The 9,857-nt window shown below is 42.5% G+C and overlaps 1 protein-coding gene across 5 annotated transcripts; it reads left to right on the top strand.

Annotated features, from left to right (window-relative positions):
* Positions 1–359: 359 nt before the first annotated feature.
* LOC136521738 (nuclear poly(A) polymerase 4-like) lies at positions 360–8,006 on the top strand. 5 transcript variants are annotated; one of them, XM_066515507.1, is made up of 12 exons: positions 360–1,179; positions 1,325–1,405; positions 1,488–1,595; positions 3,220–3,282; positions 3,369–3,530; positions 5,017–5,130; positions 5,225–5,287; positions 5,364–5,693; positions 5,772–5,936; positions 6,355–7,221; positions 7,309–7,385; positions 7,483–8,006. In XM_066515507.1, exons 1-11 carry the CDS (start codon positions 1,075–1,077, stop codon positions 7,336–7,338), a joined length of 2,088 nt encoding a protein of 695 aa, XP_066371604.1. In that variant the 5' UTR covers positions 360–1,074; the 3' UTR covers positions 7,339–7,385; positions 7,483–8,006. The 5 variants fall into 5 exon arrangements, with proteins under 5 accessions (XP_066371604.1, XP_066371603.1, XP_066371607.1 ...); XM_066515509.1 differs by having other exon boundaries at positions 361–1,179; positions 7,349–7,385; XM_066515506.1 differs by having other exon boundaries at positions 7,309–8,006.
* Positions 8,007–9,857: the final 1,851 nt, after the last annotated feature.

Below are 9,857 nucleotides of genomic sequence, written 5' to 3'. Positions count from 1 at the left end.
ATTGTGACTGTGTGTTTGAGATTTTATAGCTGGCGCGGATGTGCTTTTTTTACATACCCTGCCACGGTGCCACACCAGTCTCGCCAGCCGCGCCGATTCCAGCGCGTTTCTCGGTTTCTCTCCACCGCGTGGACTACGCCGCGGCGCCAACGAATACAACACGGGCCGGCCCCCTCTCCCTCCGCGTTAACCCGATGCCATTAGCTATTATCTTAATTAATTAATTAATAAAATAATTATATACACCAACCACCCGTCCAGTCGGCCACCCCGTTGAATTCAACGCGACCAACTATCCGATTAACCCCTCTCCTCCCGGGGAAAGGAAAAAATCTGCGTCCACCGCCCCCCGGAAGGAAATAGGCGGACGGATAGCCCACAGAACGCACGCGCTCCCCTTTCTCTCTCTATACTCCCTTCCCCCTCCTTCCCCTACCTATTCGCCGCCCCTCTCTCTCCTGCCCCTCCCCCCGCCCCCGCCGCCCCACGGCCCACCCCGCCGACGCGCCACCTCCGTCTCTCTCTCTCTTCCCCGCCGACGCGGGGCGGCGGATCGCCGGATCCGCGCGAGGAAGGGAGATCTGGATTGGATGGTCCTCTCCGGCCGCGCCTAGGCCGGCCTGATCTGATCCGACCCCCCCGTCCCGGCGGTGCAGTCCGGGAAGGTCCTGTGGGGGGATTTCGGACTCGGGCGCTCGAGTCTCTCCGCGGCGAGGGGGGCTTCGGGCCCGGGCAGTGTCCGGATCCGTGTGGCAGGCGGTTGGTTACCTTTGCGTAATCCTAGTCGGAGTTACCGTGCTCAGCAGCAGATATAAGGGATCGGTCGGGCGCTCCAGATTGAGCCCGGGGAGTGGTCGTGTCGCGCCCGTTCTCCGCGTGAAAGTCCGTGATTTTGTGGCGGCGCGGCTGCGAATTGCCGTGATTTCTCGGGGTTTCCGGCGGCCGATCCGCTCTAGTTACCCTATCCTGTTCCTTCAGGGCGGCGGCCTCGTGTTGGGGGCTCGTCGTTTGTTTGCCGTGCCGAGTCTCCCGAGGAGGATTTGATTTAGTGTGTGTTCTTGTGCCGTTGGTTCCATGGCCAGCGGCTCTGATCCCCCGAAACAGTACGGAATAACCAAGCCCTTGTCGTTGCTCGGGCCGGTGGAGGCCGACCTCCAGAGGACGGCGGATCTAGAGAAGGTTTTTAATTGACTTATAGTTTCATGTTACCCGTATTGTCTCAATTCTTTTCCTGATTGATATTGTACTATCTAATTGCAGCTTTTCTGTTCCTTGCCGGACTGATATTGTACTGTGTAATTACAGTTTTTCTGTTGTTGATTAGCAGTTTTTGGTCGAGGCGGGTCTGTATGAGAGCCCTGACGAATCTGCTAGGCGGGAGGAGGTGCTGGGCAAGCTTGACCAGGTAGCTACTCTTGTTGCCACACGTGTTCTTATGCTCAACACAGCATTATCCTTCCCTAAGCATGCTCTTTTGGCATTTGCAGATTGTAAAAGACTGGGTTAAGCAATTGACTAGTCAGAGAGGATATACTGATCAAATGGTTGAAGAGGCAAATGCTGTACTCTTCACCTTTGGCTCATACCGTCTTGGGGTAATTTCTACCACTTCCCTTTTACTAGTTGCGCCTGTTTTGCTCTGCCACCCGTCTTTTATTCATTCATTAGTGGACTCGTGATGTACTGATGTGTACAGTCTAGATAGTCTTTGTACTTGTGTGTGTGTGTATATATATATATATATATATATATATATATATATATATATATATATATATATATATATATATATATATATATATATATTGATGCTCATTTAACTGCGTTCGTGTCCTATTAAAATACAACAATGGAATTTCTTGTGCTTGAGGACTAGTTGCAAAGTTACAACTGATATGGAAACAGTCTAAAATATTGGGAAGGTGGATCTATGTGGTGCAGGAGTGGTTGCATTTATCCAGACCTACTTTTTTGAGAACACAATTTAACAAGATAAGAGTCGCAGTTTTTTTAAAGTAAATTTACTGACCAGAATACAACTTAACATGAAGTTCTGCAACTTGCCATGCTACCTTGTGATCTTAAGCATGTGCTGGTTGAGAACAATTTTGAGTTTCTGTCTTTCTGAAGACCTTCACATTGTCCTTGTTAAGCCAACATATAAATTTCAAATAGGCCATAGTGAATGGCTACTATGCATCTGCAGTCTCATGCAAGTATATCTTATATGGCTGCTTGAATTTATTGCCCTTGTATCATCTTTACCAAACACCTGCCTTGCCTTTTTGACCTATTCTATTAGACTATTACTCTAGGGACCCACTGAACAACATAAGTTTTGAATAATAACATGAGTCTAGAAATAAATGAATGTTTAATTGAGTTGTACAAGCAACATTTTCAATCCATGAATTGATGATCAACAGCATCATACAAGATGCACTTTGTTTTAGTGAAACTTGGAACATTACTGGATTACTGGAATATAAGTAGCGACAACAATGCTTTTGGAATATGCATTCCATAGGGAAATGTGGGTGAGATGAGGCATTTTTGGTTCTTGCACAACAATGTTCCACATTCATCATTGGCCATAGTTCGAGTTTAATGGTCATGCTCACACATGGTGGCCGCTAGGCTGGTTTGTATAGATACCTTGATGACCATATGTCATATCACTTTGTTGTGTAACGTTGCTGTCAATTAGAATCTGGATCCAAGCTGAATCTTTTGGAGGTAGTCATGCTGCTGTCAGAGACATAATAATAACTGTCAGAGACATAATAATAAGTGGTAACCGGCCATTAATTGCTGGTGTCTGCTTCTAGTGGCTGGTAGGTACCATACCAGCCAGTAATAGGTGATTTAAAGTTCTGGTGTAACCTTGTGATTCTAACAAGTATTAGGCCACACAAACACAGTCTTGTGGGATTTTATAGGTGTGTAATGTAAAGAACAAACCACCAAACGAAATGAACCAGAAACACAGGATTATCAAGCTGGTAACTACATGATTAGGCCATCGGCCTAGTTCTGGTTAAAATCAGGCTTGTAGTTTGATGTTTGTATCTTCATGATGCTTCTGATCACAAGGCTGTCTGTAGAAAATATATAAATTACGTGGAGCTGAATGTCTTTCTGTAATCCTTCTCTGAAAAATTTCTTATACTTTATTTTTCACATAGTAATTTGTTTTTGCTTTTTATTTCACCTTTGTAGGTTCATGGACCTGGAGCTGATATTGATACACTCTGTGTTGGACCTTCATATGTGAACCGTGAGGTGATTTTTTTTTTTGTTCTGTTACACATTTGGTGTGGTTTATATATTAGAGACAGGATTTTACTAACATATGATTCTGTTGTCAGGAAGATTTTTTTATTGTACTGCATGAGATATTAGCACAAACAGAGGATGTGACTGAGCTGCAGCCTGTACCTGATGCACATGTCCCTGTTATGAAATTTAAGTTCCATGGAATATCTATTGACCTTCTTTATGCCAGTGTCTCCCTCTTAGTTGTACCAGCTGTAAGTTTCTTACTAGATGTTGCCCCCAGTTAATCAATTGTTTATCTGTTCAACTTAGACATAGCTTATTTCATGAGGTGTTTGAACTTGTATACAACAACAACAACATAGCCTTTCAGTCCCAAGCAAGTTGGGGGTAGGCTAGAGTTGAAACCCACCAAGAGCCCTAAGTCACGGATCAGGCACTTAAATAGCTGCTTTCCAAGTACTACTATTCAAACATAGATCTCTAGGTATATCCCAAGCTTTCAAATATCTTTTTATTGCCTCCCCCCCCATGTCAATTTCGGTCTTCCTCTACCTCTCCTCATATTATTAGCTTGGCTTAGGACTCCACAATGCACTGGTGCCTCTGGAAGTCTCCTTTGGACATGGCCAAACCACCTCAACCGATGTTGGACAAGCTTTTCTTCAATTGGTGCTACCTCTAGGCGATCACGCATATCATCGTTCCGAACTCGGTCCATTCTTGTGTGACCGCAAATCCATCGCAACATACGCATTTCTGCAACACTCAGTTGTTGAACATGTCGAATCTTTGTAGGCCAACATTCTGCTCCATACAACATAGCCGGTCTAATCGCCGTTCTATAGAACTTGCCTTTTAGCTTTTGTGGTACCCTCTTGTCACAGAGAATGCCAGAAGCTTGTCGCCACTTGATCCACCCTGCTTTGATTCTATGGCTAACGTCCGCATCAATATCTCCATCCCTCTGTAGCATCGATCCCAGATACCGAAAGGTATCCTTCTTAGGCACTACTTGACCTGTGTTTGAACTTGTATCATAAAGATTTTTTATTTTCAGCTGTTCTTTTAGTGTGACACAGAATACAGCCTTTTGTATTAAACATGGTACATGGCAGTGTTTTGTTTTTGTCTACAGGTGCCGTTCCTGCTTTAGGTTAATATACATTTGATGAGGAATTCCTATGACTCACTTGGTGTCTTAGTTGTGTCAGAGGTTCTATCTTACGGGCCTGTGCTTGCAATACAAAGTCAGTCTTTTGCTTCAGTTTTAAGTTGCAGATTACATGTATTTTGGTAAAAATCTGACTGTTGCTACCAAAACTTTTAGAATTTGTTAGAATGCCTTCCATCTATATATTTTGTAGTCATCCTGGTAAATTTTATCGTTTTGTTACCCCTGGTTGCACTGCCTTCTGTTTCTCTGCTGTAGTGAGGTATCTAGTGTGAACATTTTATTCTCGATATTCCTGAACTTTGTTTTTTTGCAATGCTATTTTTGTGACTTTGAGATGCATTTATTTACAAGTTCTTCACTATCAGCCTTGGTTCATTGGGACAAACGGGTTAATTTTACAGACATCAATGCAGAATTCCCTCTGCTGTTGATTTCACCAAATCTTTAGTTTCTTTGTCGTGTCCTTAAATTTATGCATGAAGGTTTACATGTGGGTCCTGCATCATGCTGTATTATGCCATTTTGTTCCAAGAGATACATATCTAGTTAACATGCTACTGCAGGACTTGGATATCTCTCAAGGATCAGTCCTTTATGATGTCGATGAAGCTACTGTCCGTAGTCTTAATGGGTGCAGAGTAGTGGACCAAATCATTAGACTTGTTCCAAATATTGAGGTTGACTTGAGGAATCAGATACGCATGTTTCGTTTTCTCAACTGTCACCTCTACAATATCTGAACGTTCTAATTCTATGCGTCTTTTCTTACAGAATTTTCGCACGACATTAAGATGTTTGAAGTACTGGGCAAAAAGAAGAGGTGTTTACTCTAATGTAAGTTTTTGTCACAAGTACGCTTGGTTAACTTCCTCTTCAACTTGCTATGATATCCAATCATTCGTTTTGCCAGGTTACTGGTTTTCTTGGTGGTGTCAACTGGGCTTTACTGGTTGCACGTGTCTGCCAGCTCTATCCCAATGCTGTGCCAAGTATGCTGGTCTCACGGTTTTTTAGAGTTTTTACACAATGGCAGTGGCCAAATCCGGTTATGCTTTGTTCCATAGAAGAGGATGAAGTTGGTTTCCCCGTTTGGGATCCACGCAAAAATCCTCGAGATAGATGTCATCATATGCCCATTATAACCCCTGCATACCCGTGCATGAACTCGAGCTATAATGTTTCCACAAGCACGCTGAGGGTTATGATGGAACAATTCCAGTTTGGTAATAAAATTTGCCAGGTAATCTTCTTTGCACCATTGAAGTTACTATTTCATAAATACTTACCCTGACCATGTATTGTATGCCCTCTGGTTCAGGAAATTGAAATGAATAAGGCCAGCTGGTCTGCTCTTTTTGAGCCTTTTCAATTTTTCGAAGCATACAAGAATTATCTACAGGTTGACATCATCGCCGAGGATGATGAAGACCTTAGACTTTGGAAAGGATGGGTTGAATCTCGATTGCGGCAACTAACTTTGAAGGTAATGTGCTCGTATGTTATAGCCTATTCGTTTCGGCTGGATTGGCTTATAAGCCATGGCTGAAAGTACTGCTGGTTGGTTTGGTGTGAGAGGAAAACATTGTTGGCTGGCTGATAAGCCAGATACAGGCTGCCGAACAGGCTGTATATCGGTTGCATCATACAAGCTTAGTCAACTTGCTAGCTTGCTGCTTGTTTTGTGCCAGAGGTGGTGGTAGGAAACATGTTGGCAAGCCACTGTTAGTTTTTCACTGTTCGATTCAGTTGCTATTTTGATTGTTAGGGGTAAGATAGTTTTTTATCAAGGTGGTGTCATTGTTTCTGTCAATCAGTCCCATGATTTTATGTCTAATTTTAATGCTGTTGCTGTTAATTTGTCATGTGCTGAACTAAGATAATTTCTTGTCGGTTGTAAACAGATTGAACGTGATACATATGGAATGCTACAGTGTCATCCGTACCCACATGAGTATGGAGACCCTTCTAGGCAGTGTGCTCATTGTGCTTTCTTCATGGGATTATCAAGGAAAGAAGGTGTGAAAATACAGGAAGGACAACAGTTCGATATTCGTGGAACGGTGGATGAGTTTAGGCATGACATCATTTTGTATATGTTCTGGAAGCCCGGGATGGAATTAGCTGTTTCTCATGTTCGGAGGAAGCAGATCCCAGCTTATGTGTTTCCAGAGGGTTATAAAAGACCTCGTCCTTCAAGACATGTGAACAATCAGTCTGATAAAAATGACACTGAAGATGGCACAGCGACCAGGTCTCCGGACAGTCAGCTGAAGAGAAAGCATGATTCTGTTGGAACTGATGATATTGAACCCAGCAGGTCTGCTAAGAGGTCATCGGTCAGCCCAGTTCATCCGAAAAATTCACCTCAATCTGGGAGCACTGGCGATGAGACTAGATGCAACAACCAAATAAAAAAGGCTCCTAGTGATGCAAGTGGTGGCAGTCCGGCTTCACCTCAGGCATCAGAGAGAAGCCCAGATACCATTGTGTCTGCTCCTAGGTGTACGACAACAGGAGTAGTGTGTTCTGGTGATGCAGTTAGTAAACTTGTTCCTCTTGTTGAGAACTGCACCACTCCAACTGTAGCAGTGTGCACAACTTTGAAGCGCGTAGCTGAGAAAGTTGTATCAGAGCTAGTTGGAAGTGAAAGGTTGGGGAGCAACAACAGTGCTGAATTGCTGGAGAGTATGGAAAAGGATGTCCTTGCGGAAAATGTTCGATTTGGCGGGAATGGAGTTACTCAAGGTGGCCTTCCAGAAGAGTTAGAGGTGATGCTTCTGGTGCACACTGCTCCTGTTTTTGTGCTGTCTAACATGATCTGTATGTTCTCATTCAACTTTTTTGATGTATAAAAGCCAAACCATAGGATTGAAGTGGTTTCTTAAGCTGATGCAGGTATGAACAAGGATACATCATGGAAGTCGTCACTGAGGCATGGTCTTGAACTCAACCCTTGTGCATTCAGTATCTACATTGCTCTGTTTTCTTTATACTCGGCGGTTTGGTATTTGTCTGCTACTTTATGGCAGGGTTAGTGGCATCAACGCACAAGATTGGGGAAAAAATGGTGTAGAGTTGGACAAGTTCTACCCCTTGCTGGATGGAATGGTAAGTAGCTCAACTCACAAGTTCCTTCTGGACACAGATTTGCAATTGCGGGGGTCTCTGATGGGAGATGGTCGAAAATCATGCCTTGCAATGGCATGGCAAAAAACAACAAAAAAGATTTCGTGGAAGGGCATGGTCGAATATCATGTCTTGCTAGCTCACTCTAGATGAGCATGGACCTTCAGTTTTCGGTTTTTACTTGTCGAGCAGCTGGCTCTTGTGTATGAACTGAGCTGCAGCGGGCTTCCCTGAGTTGACTTGTTTGAGTCTGAGATGCCCCTGCCATGCTGTAGGTCTAGAATAGAACTAGATGAGATGCTGTGTCCCCTAAGGCCCGTTTGTACCCCTCCTCTGTAATCTAAGATTTTTGACTGTTTCTTGTGTGCGCTAGTGGTACCATTCATGTGATGATTCTTGATGAGTTATAAAGGTCACATTTTCTGTTTTGGTGCTCTCATTGGAACGAAAAATTTGTGAGCAATCAGTAGCCAGCGGTGATTCGGATTGCAATCTGTCGTCTAAACACACATGGTGATACGGATAGCACTTGGTTTTCTTAAATCGGAGTACTAATAAAGTGATCTTTTGTATCTCTTTTGTTTCCCTACTCACTTTGTCTGATACATAGATTTTGCATTGTCTACCGGGGCCACAGACTGTGCATTGTGTCAGGCACGATCACATTAAATCTTCCAAATTACAGATCTGGCAAATGGCAATGCCAACATAGGGTCTGTTTGGATCCACTATATAGCACTAAAAATTAGCTAGCTTTGTTAGTGGTTGCTGCTTTTTAGCTATGGCACTAAAAATTTGTAGCTAACAGTTTTTTAGCTGATAATGAGTTGTTAAGGTACATATAAACGTTAGCAGCTCCTAGTATTAATTTGGATCCACTAGTAATTTTAGGTGCTAATTTTTAGTTTTTTTTTGAGAAAAAGGTGCTAATTTTAGTGCTAGAATTTATCCAAACATGGGCTATTTGTTTACTTCATTCACAGTCAGGCCCGTCTGTGGATCGTTCTTTACTTTGGGCCCGTCTAGGTAAACAAGGGCTATTTGTTTACTTCATAGTCAGGCCCGTTTGTGTGTCGTTCTTTACTTTGGGCCCGTCTAGGTAGGCCCGGTTGCGGATCATTCTTTACTTTGGACCCGTCCGGTGGAGCTCTACTTTGAGCATGATCGGCACAGCTTCAGAGTAGATCTCTCGCTTTCTGAATAGAATGACCAAAAAAAAAAAAAAAATCCATGGGCTTATTTGGTTTGCGACAAAAGTTTGCCATGCTAAAGATTTGGCAAGTAAAGATTGGACATAAAATTTTGCCATAGATTTGGCGAGCTAAATGTGAGAGGTTGGTAAGTTTTGATATAGCGGGTTCGATTGGTTGGCTTCTAAAATTTGCCAAGCCAATGATTTGGTAACCAAAAGTTATTAAAAGTAGGGACAAAAATATTTGCTATAGATCTGACAAACTAAATTTGAGGTATTAGCAAATTTTGATAACCAACCAAATAGAGGCCAAAATTTGGCTATCAACCAAATATAACAATCAAAATCATGGCTTACCAAATCTTTGACTTACATATTTTGGAAGCGAACCAAACAAACCCTATATCTATCAACCACAAACAGCCCAAGGTGTCTCACAGCGGGTTCTCCAAGTTCAAGGAGAAGCTCCTTGTTTGAAAACTGAGTGACATTTGTTTGATAGTTAATTGAATATACTAAGCCACATTGTTTCAATGCCGAGTTTACATTTACACACAATTTGTTTAGTACACCGCCGCACCGGTGGGCGTCCATCGCGGGGGCCCTACAGTGCGCTGCTAGATCTGGAGTGAGGGAGAGTGAGATGCATCATTGATCTCTAAACTTTTTCATGTATTATTGTCCAGATCCATAAAATCTGAATCTGGGTCCTTCCAACTTTTCAAGTTGTTCATTTGGAGTCAATTCATGTCCATAATTGGCTCTACAATGAATTTAGAATGAACCACTTGAAAAGTTGAATGAGAATGTGGGAAACATTTAAAGACCCGCTGCACATTTCACTATTAAGTTATATATCACTTTAGTTTTGTTCCAAGTTTTTTTTTTCATTTTGATCAAGTCAATATCTATATACTCCCTCCGATCCATAATAAATGCACATCTCATTTGTCAAGAAGTCAAACTTTTTGTAAGTTTGACTAGAAATATAGAGAATTGTATCAACATTTGTTTGTCCAAATAAGTTTGTTATGAAAGTATATTCCACATTTAATCTAATGGTACTTACCATACTACACCATAAAT

This window comes from Miscanthus floridulus, chromosome 18, assembly GCF_019320115.1.
Source record: "Miscanthus floridulus cultivar M001 chromosome 18, ASM1932011v1, whole genome shotgun sequence".
Classification (NCBI taxonomy): Eukaryota; Viridiplantae; Streptophyta; class Magnoliopsida; order Poales; family Poaceae; genus Miscanthus; species Miscanthus floridulus.
This window is presented reverse-complemented; position numbering and strand designations above follow the sequence as displayed.